This window comes from Saitoella complicata, assembly GCF_001661265.1.
Source record: "Saitoella complicata NRRL Y-17804 unplaced genomic scaffold SAICOscaffold_1, whole genome shotgun sequence".
In the NCBI taxonomy this organism is placed as follows: Eukaryota; Fungi; Ascomycota; class Saitoellomycetes; order Saitoellales; family Saitoellaceae; genus Saitoella; species Saitoella complicata.
The window spans coordinates 346,067-362,487 of NW_017566992.1; the positions used below are offsets into that span (position 1 = coordinate 346,067).

General features: G+C 53.2%; 9 protein-coding genes across 9 annotated transcripts; 5 read left to right on the forward strand and 4 right to left on the reverse strand.

Annotated features, from left to right (window-relative positions):
- Positions 1-61: 61 nt before the first annotated feature.
- SAICODRAFT_28373 (uncharacterized protein) lies at positions 62-843 on the reverse strand (the record flags this gene model as incomplete). Its single annotated transcript, XM_019167135.1, has 1 exon — positions 62-843. A coding segment is annotated over one exon (673 nt), but the record flags the coding sequence as incomplete, so codon positions are not given.
- A 1,801-nt stretch (positions 844-2,644) lies between these two features.
- On the reverse strand, positions 2,645-3,832 carry SAICODRAFT_68484 (aldose 1-epimerase; the record flags this gene model as incomplete). Its single annotated transcript, XM_019170389.1, has 2 exons — positions 3,125-3,832; positions 2,645-3,089 (listed from the first exon to the last, which is right to left on the reverse strand). Exons 1-2 carry the CDS (start codon positions 3,766-3,768, stop codon positions 2,645-2,647), a joined length of 1,089 nt encoding a protein of 362 aa, XP_019027204.1. The 5' UTR covers positions 3,769-3,832.
- A 45-nt stretch (positions 3,833-3,877) lies between these two features.
- Positions 3,878-5,401, forward strand: SAICODRAFT_28374 (uncharacterized protein). Its single transcript, XM_019167136.1, has one exon. It carries the CDS (start codon positions 3,938-3,940, stop codon positions 5,357-5,359), a length of 1,422 nt encoding a protein of 473 aa, XP_019027205.1. The 5' UTR covers positions 3,878-3,937; the 3' UTR covers positions 5,360-5,401.
- Positions 5,402-7,308: 1,907 nt separating this feature from the next.
- Positions 7,309-8,332, forward strand: SAICODRAFT_28375 (uncharacterized protein; the record flags this gene model as incomplete). The annotated part of the gene is made up of 1 exon (XM_019167137.1): positions 7,309-8,332. The coding sequence occupies exon 1, from the start codon at positions 7,355-7,357 to the stop codon at positions 8,330-8,332; it is 978 nt and encodes a 325-aa protein (XP_019027206.1). The 5' UTR covers positions 7,309-7,354.
- Positions 8,333-8,433: 101 nt separating this feature from the next.
- On the reverse strand, positions 8,434-9,682 carry SAICODRAFT_74376 (alpha/beta-hydrolase). Its single transcript, XM_019170930.1, has 2 exons — positions 9,280-9,682; positions 8,434-9,225 (listed from the first exon to the last, which is right to left on the reverse strand). Exons 1-2 carry the CDS (start codon positions 9,611-9,613, stop codon positions 8,450-8,452), a joined length of 1,110 nt encoding a protein of 369 aa, XP_019027207.1. The 5' UTR covers positions 9,614-9,682; the 3' UTR covers positions 8,434-8,449.
- An 81-nt stretch (positions 9,683-9,763) lies between these two features.
- On the forward strand, positions 9,764-11,634 carry SAICODRAFT_28376 (uncharacterized protein). Its single transcript, XM_019167138.1, has 2 exons — positions 9,764-11,560; positions 11,617-11,634. The coding sequence occupies exon 1, from the start codon at positions 9,825-9,827 to the stop codon at positions 11,256-11,258; it is 1,434 nt and encodes a 477-aa protein (XP_019027208.1). The 5' UTR covers positions 9,764-9,824; the 3' UTR covers positions 11,259-11,560; positions 11,617-11,634.
- SAICODRAFT_101173 (uncharacterized protein) lies at positions 11,393-13,946 on the forward strand. The gene is made up of 2 exons (XM_019165177.1): positions 11,393-11,560; positions 11,617-13,946. The coding sequence occupies exons 1-2, from the start codon at positions 11,527-11,529 to the stop codon at positions 13,872-13,874; spliced, it is 2,292 nt and encodes a 763-aa protein (XP_019027209.1). The 5' UTR covers positions 11,393-11,526; the 3' UTR covers positions 13,875-13,946.
- SAICODRAFT_28377 (uncharacterized protein) lies at positions 13,905-15,136 on the reverse strand. Its single transcript, XM_019167139.1, has one exon. It carries the CDS (start codon positions 14,991-14,993, stop codon positions 14,019-14,021), a length of 975 nt encoding a protein of 324 aa, XP_019027210.1. The 5' UTR covers positions 14,994-15,136; the 3' UTR covers positions 13,905-14,018.
- Positions 15,137-16,185: 1,049 nt separating this feature from the next.
- On the forward strand, positions 16,186-16,420 carry SAICODRAFT_28378 (uncharacterized protein; the record flags this gene model as incomplete). The annotated part of the gene is made up of 1 exon (XM_019167140.1): positions 16,186-16,420. A coding segment is annotated over exon 1 (173 nt), but the record flags the coding sequence as incomplete, so codon positions are not given.
- Position 16,421: the final 1 nt, after the last annotated feature.

Here is a 16,421-nt window from a genome sequence, read left to right on the forward strand (position 1 = left end):
GATGCACGCGTCCTTAATTTACGTCGTATGAGGTAACAAATAGGAAAACTCGCGTGGACTTTGTAGGGTATCCTTGAATTGTAATATGCTTTCTAAAACTCCGAAACGCCTGTAGACGCGTCCTGTATCGTAGATCACCGCGTATGCTATGCCATTGTCCAACTGGTCTTTCAGTAACCTCCCCATAAATTCGCGAATGGATCATCATCCGCATTCGCATGATCTTGCTTCCTCTCCTTCATCGGTGTTTCTTTCAAGGCCAGTGACTGCGGTATAGGCGACTCGGGAACTCCCAACGCATCCACAAACAACCTCTTCTGCACCGGCGTTCCCAATATCCTGCTGTCCACAGGGCTAGCCGCTACCATATCCAGCGTGCGCGGCTTCACAGGTGTAGCAAAGTTATCATGAACCCTCTGAGACCGATTGCTTTTCGTCGGTGAGGGTGAGGAGATGACTGCCGGTGATGGAAGAGTCATGGGAACCGGAGGCGCCGTTACCGTCCGCTTTACCCTTGGCGTTTCCGAAACCTGAACATTCCTCCTTGGCTCAGGTGCGATTCTCGTTGTCTGTGCCGGTTTCTTCTTGTTGATGCGTGCTTGAGGCCCGTTGCCGGCTGCCGTAGCTGCTGCCATCTTGGATCTGAGACTGTTGCCCGCCCCGAATCGTCCGCCATCATCCTTCTTGCTCTCTTTGCCATCCTTGTCCTTAAAAGCGAACTCGACCTCCCGGTTCTGAAACTTCTTTGAGGATTGCACTCCGCCTCGTGAAACACTGAGCAATCGCTCAAGACTGGGTACGCCGATCTTTTCTCTTTCTTTCTCAGGCAACAAAGGATTCATGGCACCTGCAGCAGCTGGCGCGGTGCTCGACCTACTCAGTGAAGGTATATTTGGCTTCCCATCCAGAATACGCCTGGGATTCTCCGGTTTCCGAGGCCGCTTGGGTCGAAGTATTTCCGGTGACGTTACTTGAGGTGCTGGCTGCTGAACAGTCTCGTGGCCGCCACATTTCTCGTACAGGCGTGCACACTTCTCAGGTAGCCGTGACGAATAAAACGGCATGATGATCTGTGTGCAGAACTGGCGGACCTCGTCTTTGTCTCCTTCCTTGGTGGTAGTGGTGTCATCGTCATCGAACATGGAAAAGATGTCCTTTCCACCTCCAAGCATTTGAGACATGATCAGTCGATCCACCAGCAGATTCAGTCGTATCTCGAACTCGTCCGCTTCGGCTGCCTTCTTTGTCTTCTTCCGCTTCTTGGGTGGTTCCGAATCATTTCTCTCTAACGCCTCGTCGCTGTCCTTCGGTCGCAAAGCCAGCAGTTCAAGCAGCAAGATAATCTGCAACTGCGTCTCGCGAGTTTTCAAGGCGTCAACCCCCTTGTTTAGTGCCGCAAGGTTGACGTTTACCGCTGGGTTCTCCGCTCGCCAAGAAGCTGTCCATCTCGCGACATAAGCCAGTTCGGTTTCACTGAGAGCGTGCGGACCATCCACATCCGCATCCTCTTCGTTGCTCTTCGCAAGCGTCTCCATCAACTTCGGCAAAGACTCCTTCCTGTACTTCGCCTCCAGCTGTGTGATCGACAGCGTGTACTCCTTCAGAAATGCGACAAATCGATCAACACCCGGAGCCCCGGGAGGACCCATCATCACATCTTCGGACAACCTCGTAAAGAACACTCGTGCACGTGATAATGTTGTCTTTGCGAAATACGCAAGCGAAGCCTTTGACATGTATAGCGCTTCCAGGTATTGCGTCTCGACCTGCTTGAGCATATCCTCCGGTGCCATAGGCGTAATAGGCATGTGAGATATCAATACCGAGCGCGAGATGTCTGGCCGTTGGAGAACCGGCTCTGAAGGTTCCCTGGGTATATCTTGAATCAGGATACCCACCGGAGAGATATCCGATTTAGGTTTATGATGGTGATGCGTAGCGATGCACTGCATCCACCAATCCTCGTCGTCAGCAATTGAGAAGACACTCTGCCCACCTCCGACAAACGCGACGTCCTCCTCGTCCGCGGCTTTCCGCAGCGCGTCTGTGACATCATTCTCGCCAAGGTCCGGTCTGCACCACTGAAAGGCATATAACCCCTCATCTACCTTTTCCACAACGCCATATCTCTTCCCCGTTGCGCTGTTGATGGCGGCAATGAGGACGTAATCGTATGACGCGAGTGCCGGAAGTTGCGCAGTGAAGAGCTGAGGCGACTCTGCAGAAACCCTGTCTATGCTAAGGTATGCACGGTTGACAACTCCCACTGGCTCAATCGTGATCGCAGCATTCAGCCCAGGCGATGCCAAGGGTCCCTGTACAAAGTCTTGAGCCTCGCTTCCGTAGAAAAGTCTCGAGCGATGTACCTGTATAATAAACGCCGATAACCCGCACGCATTCGCAGTTAGTCTTTCATGTCTGTTGTCTATGTCCATCGGCGAATATCATCTTGACAAGCGTCGTAGGAGGTCTGTTTGCGGTGCTTTGTGTTGGGTTGTACGTGAAGTGTTTATATACCAGGTGTGCCTAAATCAGGGCGTGCAGGAGACCGGCTTCGAGAAGGAAGGTAGGAATATGAGGATTTGGGTTTGAACTTGGCCTGGATAAGGGATATATTCCTCCCCAACACCTACTAATCGTCATCCTAGGCCTGCTCTTTGTGGACGGAATAAACCGTCTTACTCTCATACCTTTCGCCCTTCTTCAACGCGACCATTCCCCTCCACCCCTCCACATTGCCCGCGTTCACCCACCTAGCAGCCTCCAAACACACACCCGCCCTCTTCCGCCAACCCGCCTCCTCGAAATCCACACCGTCGCCCGTATAGAATTGGCAACTCGGCTCCGTGGTGGCCACGGACAAAGTAAGGTGCGTGGCGGGGTGCGTGAGGGTCGCGAATGTTTGGAGGGGGGTGGAGAGGGTGGAGATAGTTGTGGGTGGGGTGGTGATGAGGACGAAACAGTGGTCGACTGCGGGTTCATCTGGACCCAGTGTGAACTTTTCGGGCGTACCGGAGGAGGTGAGGGGGATCTTTGGGTGGGATTCGATCTTGCCGGTAGGGATGAGGGATTCATCAGTTGCGAGGTGACTGTGGAGATTGTTAGCTTTCAATCCATTAGAAACCAGGCATAAGGTCTCGACCTAGCAGTGTTGAGAACAACTTCCGTCCCCTCGATCGTGGGCCCGCCCGAGATATTCCAGTATGAGTGGTTTGTCAAGTTGACGATGGTCTCATTACTTCCACCGACGAGCTCAGCTTCGTATTCGACACCGAGCTCGACCACTGTCTGACCAGCCTTCTGGGCTTCCTCCAAGCTGTAGATAACCTTTACCTCGAGATCACCAGGGTACCCTTCCTCCATGTGCGCACTCTTACAGCTAAAGACGGCAACCTCTCTGCCATGCCTCGTCTCAATCGCGGGTCCATCCCAGATCTTTTGATGGAACCCACCCGGACCACCATGCAATGAATGGGGCTTCTCATTTGCATCGAGCTCATAGGTCTTCCCACCAAGCTCAAACCTCGCGTTCGCAACTCGGTTCGCAACACGACCAATCGTTGCGCCAAAGTAGGGATTCTTGTCAGAGCGATAGTGCTCTGGAGAAGAGTATGAGGCAACGATATTTTGACCAGCGATGTTGAAGGCGGTGATGGTGGCACCGTAGTTGGAGATGGAGATCGAGCCAAGACCGGAGGGGGTGGCGAGGATGTGGAGTTTGTTGGACGGGTCTTTGCTGTCCCAGTTGGTCAATGTTTCTACCTTCATGATTGGCCGTATAGATCACGGGTATGGATGGTAGAGAGGGTGATCTCTTTGTAGAGATGGACTGGGCTCAGTCATCACTCAGACTGCGGGGTGCCGGGGAAGGCCTGCACGTCAACCCGAGGAAGGCCAGCAACCCCAAGAACCCCCTCGACAATCCATAGAGCAGAAAATGTCGGTATCGCCGGCATACCTCAACAACGCCCTCGCAGCACGAGGACTGCTACGCGATGGTCCACTCGATTTCAGCAGCCAGTCGCAATGCATCGACATCATCCACACCCTCCTCCAGAAACGCGACCGCGAATTCGAAGCCAAAGAAGCCCTGGCAGAGAAATTCGCTCGTCTATCACGGGAAGTAGAAACTCAAACCATCGCCGCAGAACGTCTCCGCACCCGCTGCGAGAATGCAGAACGACAAATTGATGTTCTTAAGGGCCAACTCGGTTCCGCGAACGCGCAGCTCCGACAACATCAATCCGAGATGAAGGGATTGAAAGATACGCTGCAACGACAGAAGCTGGCTACGGAACATCTCAAGTCGCAGTTTTCTACTGATTTGAGGAAGAAAGAGAAGGAGATGTCAAGGTTGAAGGAGCGGATTGCGGATCCGGCCATCACGCGTCGGACAAATCGACCAACACCGACTATCTCCATTGCGGGATACGGAACTGGACATGCGTCCCCATTGGGCGAGGAGGAGGATAAGAAAGCAAAGGAATTCATTACGGAGGATAGTTGGCGGTCGTTGACCGAGACGGTACAAGCTCAGTTTGACGAAAACGCTCGCCTGACCTACCTTCTCCAAACAATCATCTCGACACTCGGACAACTAACCACACCCTCTGCCGAGTCTGCACCTTCCTCTGACGGGCTGGTAAACATCAAGCCAGGTTCAGCAGAGGACCTTACCTCCGAGCTCCAGAACAAACTCGACGCACTTGAGGCCATCCTTCATGATCCCAACTTTGTGCCTTTGGAGGATGTCCTCTTGAAAGAACAGCAGAATGAGCAACTGCGAACAAAGGTGAAGCATCTCGAGGAGGATGTAACGCATGCGAGATTATTGGCAGAGGAGTGGAGACTACTGAGTGAGAAGAACAAACAGGGGTGGACAACTGAATCTGCAGCCACTCCTGCTCCAGTCCCTCCAATTGCAAAACCCAAGAAGGAAGAAGTACCAATGCAAACACCGCTCAAACAGGTCGCCGATAGCATGGCGCAAGACATGGAACTGCAAGTCGCCCTCAAAGACGAACAGCCTACCCGCAAGCTAAAACGCATCGCCACCCCTCGTCCTGTGCGAGAAATCCTCTCCGGCGAAGATACCTCACACTCCTCCCTCGAGACCACGCCAGCGGTTTCGAAGCAAGAGTTATTGGCGAGAGGAGATATCACGTTGACGCCCCGGAGAGCGGCGACGCCGAAGGTTGATTTAGTGGAGAAGATGAGGGAGATGGAGCTCAGAAAAGAGAGGGAGGAGAGAATGGACACACCGACGAGGACGGCGGTCGTGGATAGGGAATTGGAGGAGGCATTGGGGTTGCGGGCACCGATCACCACCCCACCCGTTTCAGACGAGATGGAGCTTTGAAACGTGAGAAGTCAAGACTCAAGGGAACTGCTTTAAGACGCCTTTACTTAATCGATAATCCTAAACACAAATGCAGCCGTTAAGTCCTTATGCTTTCTTATGCCAGCTTCTGTACTCCTCCGTATACTTGCGCGCGTGCCGGCAACACAACCCCTTCGTACGAAAGCCACTCCACATACTAAGCGATGAACCTAAGCTTTCGCGAAGCTTTCGACCGAGCTTGAGCCCTGGGAGTTCTTTTCATTTCTCATCGTTTGCCAAGAGCAATCCTTTACGTGGCAGTCGAGCAGCGGGTCTGCTTGGAGTTTCTTTGATCGGGTAGAGCCTTGACGGTTAAGCCCTTTGTACATTTCAGGTTTATTGCGTTTCATAAAGACTCGAGGAGGTAAACGCGACTTCGACGACTCCTGGGCTGTGACTTCTTTGAGAAAGACGATTCTCGACAATTGCGAGATGTCGGCACAAATCACTGGTCTCGGGATTACAGCTCCCGTGTTGGAACGCTCCCTTTCTACCAACGACGTCAACATCTCTCGTCCCTCCACGATGGAGCGCAAAGCCGCTGCACGACGGACGGCATCAACTGATTTTGGTTTCGGGTTCGCTGTACGGAATCTCGACGTTCACCCGCATGGAATGACCCCGAGGATTATACTGGAGGGCGAGAAGGAGGACGTTGAGCGGCAACAGTTACCGACACCAGTAGGGAGTCCGAGGTTCGGTGCAGCATTGGGCGCGGGAGATATGAGCTTGGGGGAGGATATGTTTGAGTTTGAGGAGGTGTTGGAGAAATCGAGTCCACCGAAGCCTGCACCACTGCAAATCCACGTGCCATACAACGGGATGGAGAGGAAAGTGTTGGCGGAGGGGATCGCGGATAGGGTATTGGGCCCTGTATCACCCTCCATGCTGGGTGCGAATGGAAGGAGCCCTGCAACCGAGTTGGCCACGTTGTTGAGTGGTGGGTGGGAGATGGGAAGTCCCCTTCCGCCCACGCCGAGTTTGACGGCGGATACGCAGTCGCAGCATACATCCCTCGCCATGCTCGAGGATGAACTGCGCATCGTTTCGACGGACCTTGCGAAAGCATTCAGGAGGGAATTGGAGTTGGAGGATGTGATTACTGAGTTGCAAGATGAGCTTGCAGCTGTAAAGGAGAAGGAGACGGAAGATAGGTTCAGTATGGTTTCTCAGGCGAATGGGATGATTACGCCACTTTCTACGCCGACGAAGAGGAGGGTTTCGAGGGCTAGTGATTTGAGTGCGTTGGAGCAGGCTGTTGAACAAGTTGCGGGTGGCATGGATTTGGACGAGCTCAAGATCGCGTTGGAGGAGGAGCGAGAGAAGTGTGCGAGGTTGGAGGAGACGGTGAGGGAGTTGAAGGAGTTGCTGTATCAGAGGGAAGAGAAGAGAAATTCGTTGAAGCAGGATTTGGAGCACACAGTCATGGAACGCGACCACTTCCGACGATCGATCATCCCGATGCTCGAGGAGGAACTCGAGCGTGTTCAAGTCGAAGCTTGGGATCTGGAAAAATCTAACGATGCTATGGAGATTGGACTCCGTCAAGCACGCGTCGAGGCCGCTGAAGCCGTCATTGCAAAGGACAAGATGGCAAAAGAGCTCGACGCAATTCGCAATGCAACCCCGGAGACACTTACAGCGGAGCTCAAGGACCTTCGCGATGAGAACTTCCGGTTGAGACACGATAACATTTCACTAGCTGCTTCCGACGAACGGGGTGAACGCGGTGATGAGTCGTTCATGACTGCGTCTGAGGAGGCACCTGAAGTACAGGACCGCGTCAAGGAGGTCGAGGAACAGCGTGATGCTCTTCAGCAGGCTTTGCGTGGGTTGAAGGAGAGACATCAATTGGAGGTTCAGCGGTCTGCTGAAAAGATTCGCGCCCTGGAGATAGACAGGGAGAAGTTCGCGACGCTTCGTGCGGGGCCTGGAGCTGTGCACCCAAGTAAAGTGTGGACGGTTGATCGTGAGATGGGCCGTTTAAGGGAAGAGTTGGCTGCTGCCCACCGCCGTGCACACGGCGCTGTTAAGGCAAAGACCGAGATGGAAGAGAAGCTCGCGAAGACTGCATCCAATTTGGAAGCTTCGCGCAAACAAAACCAGCTCTTCCAGAAACAGCTCGATAAGCACGAACAACTCCGCCACAACCTCTCTCTAGACCTCGATGAGCGATACCAGCAATTCATGACCGCACAAGCCGATGCCGAGAAAGCCATCGAGTCGCTTACGATGCGTTGTCTCGCTGCCGAGCGTGACGCCGAGGCCTCCAAGTTTGAGGCACAGACCTACAAGAGCAAGTGGCAGAGTCTTGCAGATCAGGAGAAGACTAGGATTGAAGAGGAGCACGAGATGGCTGTACAACTCAGTAACGCCGCCAAGGATGTGCAGAAGCATCTCGAGGTGAACCACACCCTGCATCAGCGTCTTGCGGAGTCTGTTACGAGAGCTGAGAAGGAGCAGGAGCAGGCCAAGGCACGCTACGGTACTCTTCGTGAGAACCTCGCCTTGGTCGAGTCCGAGCTCGCGCAGGTCAAGGCCGAGACTGCGATGGAGATGAGAAGGCGTGAGGGCGAACTCGAGCAAGTTAAGGAAGGACACAAGAATAACTTGATGATGATCAAGTCCGCAATGCACATCACCAGTCCGGGTGTTTCCGCATCTCCGTTGTTGACACCTCTTTCGCCACTCCTGAAGTCACCTCGTCTTTCGTGGTCTGCGGCGTCTCGTGGCCCACTCTCGGCATTTCCTGTCGGTACTTCTCAAGTCGAGGTCCTCGAGGGCCACGTCAAGGAACTGGAGGATGCGTTGAAGGAAGCTGAGACGGAGTGTTTGGGTGTCATCGAGAGAATGCAGATGGCACAAATCGAGATTATCGAGCTCGTTGGCGAGAGAGATGAGGCGAGACGGAAGTTGAGGACCTTGGAGACGAAAATGAGGATTGGTATTTAAGATATGATATAGTGGGCATTTTTAGCGTTTATGGAGTTTTTGTGGTTTTGGCATAGTTCTGCGATATAGGTATACCCGCTTTGATTTATACAGATGATGTTAGGAGAACTCTTCAATCTACAGCTTTGCTACGGCTTCTTTGTACTGCTCCGACATGACCTTGCTTCTCTTCTGGTTCATGTCTGTATCCCACTCCTTCCGCCATTCAGCAACTGCTTTCGTCAGAAATTCGGCAATGACTTCTGCTGTTTCGACAGGCTTCTCCTGTGGGACGAGATGACCAGCGTCCTTGATCCACGCAAACTCAGCCCCTGGTGTTGCATCACGCTTCGCCTTCACTCCCTTCTCTGTGTTGATATGCGATTTCTCGCCGAGAAGATACATCACCGGAAGATCACCGAGGCCTCCTAGCTTCTTGAATACATCGACAGCTTCGGGACGACCTGGCGGGTTTGGCGGGGCATGACGCAAGAACGACCACACCTCCTGATCCTTTGTCGTCGTCAACGTCACGCCTTTCTTGTCGGGATAAGTAGGCGTCGGTAACTCCCTCAACCCAAACTGCATATGCAACTCCAACACCCTCGGATCCCAGCTCTGATAGAAGGGCTTGCTCTTAAAGTACGCCCTAGCCTCGTCCATACTCGACCAAATATCACGACGACGGATACTGGCTTTAGCGGGAGCGTGACCAGCTGTTAGTCCGGGTTCGATGATGGGGTCGATTCCGACGATGGCAGTGAAGAGACGTGGGTGCATGATTGCTGAATGGAAGATTTGATTGCCGCCCATGGAGTGGCCGAGGCCGAGTAGGGGGCCTGAGGTGTGAGCAGGAGTGAGTTCGTGGGTTTGAATGAGGTGGAGGATGTCACGGGCATGATCCGTCCAGCAGACTAGGTGGTGACTTTCGATTAGCTTCATGAAGAAGTGGAAACGCTGTTACCAACATTCGTCACCGAGTTTGCCCTCATTAATTACCCCGCTTTCACCCTGACTGACGACGTCCGCAGCCCAGATCCCTCGGACGCCGACACCGGCTTCACGTAGACGATCCACGAGTACCTCCAAGAACGGCTCATACAGCTCCTTGTGGAAGCCATTGGCGTGATTCATAATGATCGTAGCATCGCCCTTCCTCGGCGTAGTGTTCTCCACCGGCGTATACTGATTTAACGCCAACCGCAAAACATCCGATGGATGCGCCGTACACCTCGGCCAAGCCCTTGGACTCGCAGCCGGAACAACATGATTCTTGATAACAAACCTCGACGAACGTGACATGATCGCTTCTCGGCTTTCCCTCCGTCTCTTCGGCGGCTCGGTATGGGATCTCTGCTCATGTGTTCAGGCGGTCCCATTTAAGGTTTGCGCTACACCCCCCAATGGTGCAAAGTGCGGGGAAGCCTGGAGAACGCGGAGCATCAAAGAGGAGGTCATACACCCGCACCTTGGATGTTGACCAGGTAAGTAAGCACGGACCTTTTCGACAGCGATGGTTCAACCAATCGAGCCAGTGTCGATGGATGGGTTTTCGTATTGCGGGAGGGACGCGATGTACGTTGAACTGCCCGGCGGACACAAACATTGCCGCGCTTCGCCTGGGGATATACGACTTGTCCTGGACCGGAACAGCACTCCCGCTCAGAGCTTGCCTGGTCACTGGTATACTGCTCAACTACTACATTATGGGTTCAAGCCTGTGTCGACTACCACGAAGCCGATCATGAGAAAGCTGTTATCAGACGCTTTCGATACCGGAAAACTAGTTGTGCCGAAGAGGATTGCTGAAGTCGAGGTAGAGCTGAAGAGGCTGTGGAAGGATGTATTACGAAGAAGAGGAGAAGATGCGGAAGCGGCTAAAGAACGCGCCCGATTGCTGGAAGCAGTCACGCAAGGACTGATCACCAAGCCCGGACCGAAACCAGGTGGACCAAAGCCTTACAGCTACAAGTCGACGAATCCTATAGCCGGTAATGTTCCAGGTCACCTTCTTCTAAATGGCTCCACCAAGCCATACACACCGCGGGGCCCCCCTTCACCTGAATCAACACGCTCTCCCGCCCCAATGCTGATCCCACCAACCTCCGGAGTCACTCCTCTCGCATCCGACACGTATGCAGAAATTTCAACCTCCCCCTCCTCCTCCTACCAAAAACGCCGCCGAGAATCAAACCTCTCAACATCCTCCTACGAATCCGCAAGAATCGAAGTACGGCGTCGCGCCGAAAAAGCCTGCGAACACTGTATCGAAGTCAAGCGAAAATGTATCTTCACAGCACCCACTGGCCCATGCGTACGTTGTGAACATGTCGGGGTGACGTGTATCCTCCGTCCAAATCCCGAAAGTCCACCCCTCGCCATGCGGCCTTCCCTCCGTGTGCGCCGAAGTCGAGGAGCGTGCACACAATGCTCAAAAGGGAAACGGCGCTGCGAACTCCTGGGTGGTATAGGCCCTTGCCTCCGCTGTAGAGAGATGGATTGGGCGTGCGAACTACCACACCGAGCAACGATGGACGGGCATGGCCAACCACACCTCCCGCAGGAAAGCTCGGAAGAACCGATGGAGAGCGTGAACGGGAATGGAGATCAGGATGGGGATGAGTATGGAAACGCCCCGGGTCCGTTTCAGGCTGTGTGGAGTCCGGAGTTAAGACCGCAGCTGGAGAGGGAGAGAGTTACGCTGCCGAGTTTGGCGAGTTTGGATATACTTGATAGGAGAGTGGAGAGGAGTGGCGATGGACACGCCAAGAAAATGGAGTTGGCGTCGCTGAGTGAGGCTGGGGGTGGAGCAGTGTTGTGGTCCAATGCAACGACTCCAATGGCACATGTACAGACGGAGAGTGCGGTTCAGTCTGCGAAAGGTAATCTGGAAACGCAGAATAGTACCGGTATGTCATATGGACCGGGATATCACCGGTCATTATGATGCAGGCTATGGCTACCAGACCATCCTCTTCCACAGCCGAGGAGGATTTTGAAAGCACTGTACGATTAGAGCTGGAATGGGTGCATTGCGTTTATGGTTTTCTTCTATCAGTTGATATCACGGGATTGTTGTTTTCTCAGTCAACAGCATTGGCTGCAACGTCTTGCAGGGCGTGCGTGGTCGCGCGTCGGAGGCCTTCCCAAATTTCTGCCCCGCAAACAGACATCCTTCGAAGACCCGAACATCCTTCCTCGGCCAGTCCAGCACCATGGCCGACCAAACAGCTCAATCAATTCCCGATGGTACGTCCTTGATTCTGTTTGTATTTCTTGCCTCCACTGACACCTCCAATGTACAGAGCTGGACATTTTCCCACCATGGGTCCTCCGCGTGGGTGATTTCTACCAGGAGCACCGCGTTACGTTTTTGGTAGCCTTCGTTTCTATCTGGGCTTTCATGTTTTATCGTCAATCCATCAGACCTTCTGTCTATGAGCCTGGTTTCAAGAGCACGGATGAGAAGAACGATGGTGCGGCCCAGGATGTGAACACGGAGAAGAGCGCGGAGAAGGAAGTGGACAGCAAAGAGGTGCAGAAGGAGGATGGCGCAGCTGCTGGAAAGAAGGCAAAGGGTCAGAAGAAATTTTCGGGACGTGGAAAGGTCACAAAGAAAGCCAAGCGCACCTCCTCTTCCGACGAGGAATCCACCACAGCTCCCACCACCGTCTCCTCCACCCCTGCCAACCTGACCCCTACCACCACCGACGACACCGAAACCTCCTCCGGCCCCCGCGTCCGCATCTTCTTCTCCACAATGACCGGCCAAACCGAAAAACACGCCACAGCCCTCCACCAACACCTCATCTCTCTTCTCCCCCCCGCCAACCGGCCCACCCTCCAGAACCTGGACTACCTCCCCGACCTGGACGAACTCTTCACCTCACCCGATGGTCCCTCGACTTACTACATCTTCCTCCTTCCCTCGTACGCCATCGAATCCCCGGTCGAGTTTTTGTTGAGTACGATGGAGGAGACATATAACGATTTTAGGGTTGGTGCGAAGCCGTTGAGGGGGTTAGGTGGGTTTGCGGTCTTTGGGACGGGAGATAAGGAGAGCTGGGGTGGCGATGACGAGTTTTGTTACCAGGCTCTCCAAGTCGATAGATGGCTCGGCAAGCTCGGTGGAAAACGTGTGTTTCCGGTCGGCATGGGAGATGTCAAAACTGACGTGAAGGAAAGGATTGGGGAATGGGCGGGGGGTGTTGCGGATGCCTTGCTGGATCCTGAGCAGAATTATGTTGAGGACGCGAGTGATGAGAGTGATGTGGAGGCTGAGGCGGAGGATGAGGAGGCTGAGGCGAATAAGCTTGTTGATGTGGAGGACATGGGTGCGATTATGAAGAGGTCGAGGGATGCGGCACTCTCCACTGCACCGAAAGAGATGGTCTCGAAGGCGTCGCCGACGTATGCGGCACTTACGAAGCAGGGATACAAGATCGTCGGAAGTCACTCTGGTGTCAAGATCTGCCGGTGGACGAAGTCTGCCCTTCGTGGTCGTGGATCATGCTACAAATTCTCCTTCTACGGTATCAAGTCCCACTTGTGCATGGAGACCACCCCATCCCTCGCATGTGCCAACAAATGTGTGTTCTGCTGGCGTCATGGCACGAACCCTGTGGGGACAACATGGAGATGGAAAGTCGACCCGCCGGAGCAAGTGTTGGAGGGTGCGCTCGAGGGTCATTACTCTAAGATCAAGATGATGAAGGGAGTTCCCGGTGTCCGTGCGGATCGTTTCCAGGAGGCGTTCCGCGTGAGGCACTGTGCTCTCTCACTTGTCGGTGAGCCGATTTTTTACCCACACATCAATGAGTTCCTTGAGATGTTGCACGCGAAACGCATCTCGTCCTTCCTCGTCACCAATGCACAACACCCCGACGCGCTCGCCAAATTGGGCCAAGTCACCCAACTCTACGTCTCGATCGATGCTTCAACAAAGGATTCCCTACGGAAAGTCGATCGTCCTCTCTTCAAAGACTTCTGGGAGAGGTTCCTGGAGTGTCTCGAGATCCTTGCCGACAAAGGCCAACGCACAGTTTACCGCCTCACCCTCGTCAAGGGCTTCAACATCGAGGAAGTCGAGGAATACGTCGATATCGTCCGTCGCGGTCGTCCCTGCTTTATTGAGGTAAAGGGCGTAACCTACTGCGGTTCATCTGAAGACTCGACACTAACGATGTCTAACGTCCCCTTCTACCACGAAGTCGTCGACTTCGTAACCCAACTCACCACACGCCTCGCCGCCGAAGGCCTCTCCATGCCTACATATGAAATCGCCGCCGAACACGCACATTCGTGCTCCGTCCTCATCGGGCAAACAAAGTTCAAGATTAACGACCAATGGCACACTCATATCAACTATGACCGATTTTTCGAGTTGTTGGAGAGTGGAAAGCCATTTGATGTGATGGATTATATTGCGCCGACGCCGGAGTGGGCTGTTTTTGGGAATGGAGGGTTTAATCCGGAGGATGTTAGGGTTGATCGGAAGGGGAGGCCGAAGGTTGAGAAGGTTGTGCCGCAGGCGAAGATTGTGGAGGTGCCGACTATGTCTTAAGATGTATCGGAAATTAGGGATATTAACAATGTCATGCTTTAAATCTCGAATTCTTGAATCTTGAACTGCCAAAAATAGCAAAAACGCCGAGCAAATCCTCCCCTGCCTGTTGGTATATTGAACTATGATAGAGCCCCGCTCCAATCACAACGTTCTGCACATCACAACTCGTTCCTTGAGCGACAATGCTGGTATCTCGTCCGCTCGCTCCCTCACGACCAACACCTTCTCGAGGTCTCTTCTTCGTCGGCTGTTTTCCAGAACCACACAATTCACCAGATCCCACTCTCCAAACACGCCATGTATCTTCATTTCCACTCGCTCTCCTCCTTCATCTGACCCACCAGCAGTCAACCTGAACTGCACCAGCGACGAGGCAGCATCAGTTCTCAGTTCATTAACACCTTCAGCTCCCTCCAAGGACCGGATTGCAGACTCGCGGAGTGCGTGTGCCAGAATTTGTCCCCTCAGTTCACGTGCAAAGATAGAGAGATCGTGGTTCAACCATCGTTTTGCGAGAGCGGCGAGCGGAATGAAGGCCGGAACGGTATGTTTGTATACCTCAAGGGATAATGACGCCGATGTTGATGTGGATGTTGGTCGAAGAATGAGATAGTGCGGCGCAGTAAACTTGGCTTGCGTAAACACTTCAATCCGCAGACCAATTAGCTCCTCACCCTCTCCGTCTCGCTTTCTCTTCTTGCCCATGGTCGGATTCGGCGATCGTAGTTTGAATACAGTCAACCCGCTCATTCTTCGCAAGTTCTCCACACATCGTGCCTCACTCTTCTTCCCATCGTTCAAAAGACGCGAAAAAATCGCATCGTCGTCACCGTCCGGTGAGCCCTCAGCATTACCCACCGCAGACCTTGCAATGGTCCGCGCTGCGTTCGCGGCTGCAACATCCGCAATGAGTCGCGAGCGCGATGATTGAAGAGATGAGAGTTCGCGACGAAGCCGCGCAACGTCGTTAGCCAGACGATCGGTATTGTTGGCCGTTGCTGGTCTAGGAGAACTTGTCGGAGCAGCCATCAAGAACTTCGAGGTTGTTGCTTGTTTCCAGGGATGTCGCGTTGGGTGTGTGTGGCTGGGTGCGCTCATGATCAGCCGCACAGCCATTGTTACTCCAGCGTCTGGTGTCCACCCCGATCAGCCTGAAGATGGGTAAGAAGGTACCATGGTTTGGAAGAGGGTTATTTCTTTAGTGTATTAAAGTTTCAGCTTCGTTCAGTGTGTAGCTTCTTAATGGTCGTCTTTTTTCGTGGTTTACGCTACCTACCGATCACGAGTGGAGTGTCTAAGCCTGTATCAAGCATACTCTCAGTTGCAATATACTGCTGTGTGCAAAATTCTTGACGCGCATTTTCGTACATGCGCGAGACCCCTGTAACGGTAACATAAAACACCTCCAAACAGCTCGAAAAAGGGTCTAGGAAACTCAGTAAGGGTCGAAATGCTTGGGAAGATATGTGCCGATGTCGACCGCGACAAGGTAATCGACCAATATGCTTCTGGGAAGGATGTCTACGAAATAGCGACCAACATTGAGAGGTCTCCTCGCACGGTTTACCGAATTGTGAAGAGATTCGAGGAGACAGGTCTTACTGAGCGTAAGGGCAACTCAACCTGCGGGCGCAAATCGGCTGTTGACGAGTTTCTGGGCTCGGTAAGTAGACTATTACTGCTCATGGGTACCACCAAGGGCATGACTAAATGACCGCAGCAAATCAAGTACCTGTACGACAAAAACCCTACCCTGTATCAAGATGACTGTGCTGAGTTCCTCAATGATCAATTCGCTACATCTCTATTGCGCTACCATGTCACCCGCTACCTGCAAAAGATTGGATATACCTGTAAGGTTTTGACCTTACGGGCAGCCCAGTGCAACCCTATCTTACGCGCAAACCATGCCATTGAAATGGCTGACTATACTCAAGAGCAGCTGGTATTTCTCGACGAATCAGCCGTGGATGAGCGCACGGGTTCACGAAAATTTGGATACTCACCAACAGGCGCCCGCGCTATCCAGGAGAGGGTCTTTGGACATTCGACACGGTGGAGTGTGCTGCCGGCATTGACTATTGAAGGATTGAAGGCGCTGCGCATCTTTCAGGGGTCCTTCAATGCTGACCGATTCGTCGAATTCATCGAAGAGGACCTCCTACCAATCGTTGGGCCATTCCCTGGTCCAAACAGTGTCATTGTGCTTGATAATTGTCGAATTCATCATGATCCAAGGGTTGCTGAACTCTTAGTGAACCAACATGGCTGCCGCATTGTGTTCTTACCGCCATACTCACCCGACCTCAACCCCATTGAGCTCTGTTTCAGCATGATGAAGGCCTGGATGAAGCGCAATAACAACGACCCTGACGCCCGTCTCGACCCTGCCTCATTTATTCGCAAAGCGATCGACTATATCAATACAGATCTCGAAAAGATCCGCAATTTGTACACGGGATGTGGTTATGTGCTGACCGGCATGGATTTGCGCCAATATGTTGATAACAACCGTGAAATGGCCGCTCGAGCGGCTGAGCGGGT

What these genes read in the sequence shown, in the direction of transcription:
- SAICODRAFT_28377 (XM_019167139.1), bottom strand. Translation starts at nt 14,993, where the DNA reads ATGGCTGTGCGGCTGATCATGAGCGCACCCAGCCACACACACCCAACG.
- SAICODRAFT_74376 (XM_019170930.1), bottom strand. Translation starts at nt 9,613, where the DNA reads ATGTCACGTTCGTCGAGGTTTGTTATCAAGAATCATGTTGTTCCGGCT. An exon ending in GGGCAAACTCGGTGACGAAT is followed by an intron (nt 9,226 to 9,279) that starts GTTGGTAACAGC and finishes GTCACCACCTAG; the next exon opens with TCTGCTGGACGGATCATGCC.
- SAICODRAFT_28374 (XM_019167136.1), top strand. Translation starts at nt 3,938, where the DNA reads ATGTCGGTATCGCCGGCATACCTCAACAACGCCCTCGCAGCACGAGGA.
- SAICODRAFT_101173 (XM_019165177.1), top strand. Translation starts at nt 11,527, where the DNA reads ATGGCCGACCAAACAGCTCAATCAATTCCCGATG. An exon ending in AGCTCAATCAATTCCCGATG is followed by an intron (nt 11,561 to 11,616) that starts GTACGTCCTTGA and finishes TCCAATGTACAG; the next exon opens with AGCTGGACATTTTCCCACCA.
- SAICODRAFT_28376 (XM_019167138.1), top strand. Translation starts at nt 9,825, where the DNA reads ATGGTTCAACCAATCGAGCCAGTGTCGATGGATGGGTTTTCGTATTGC.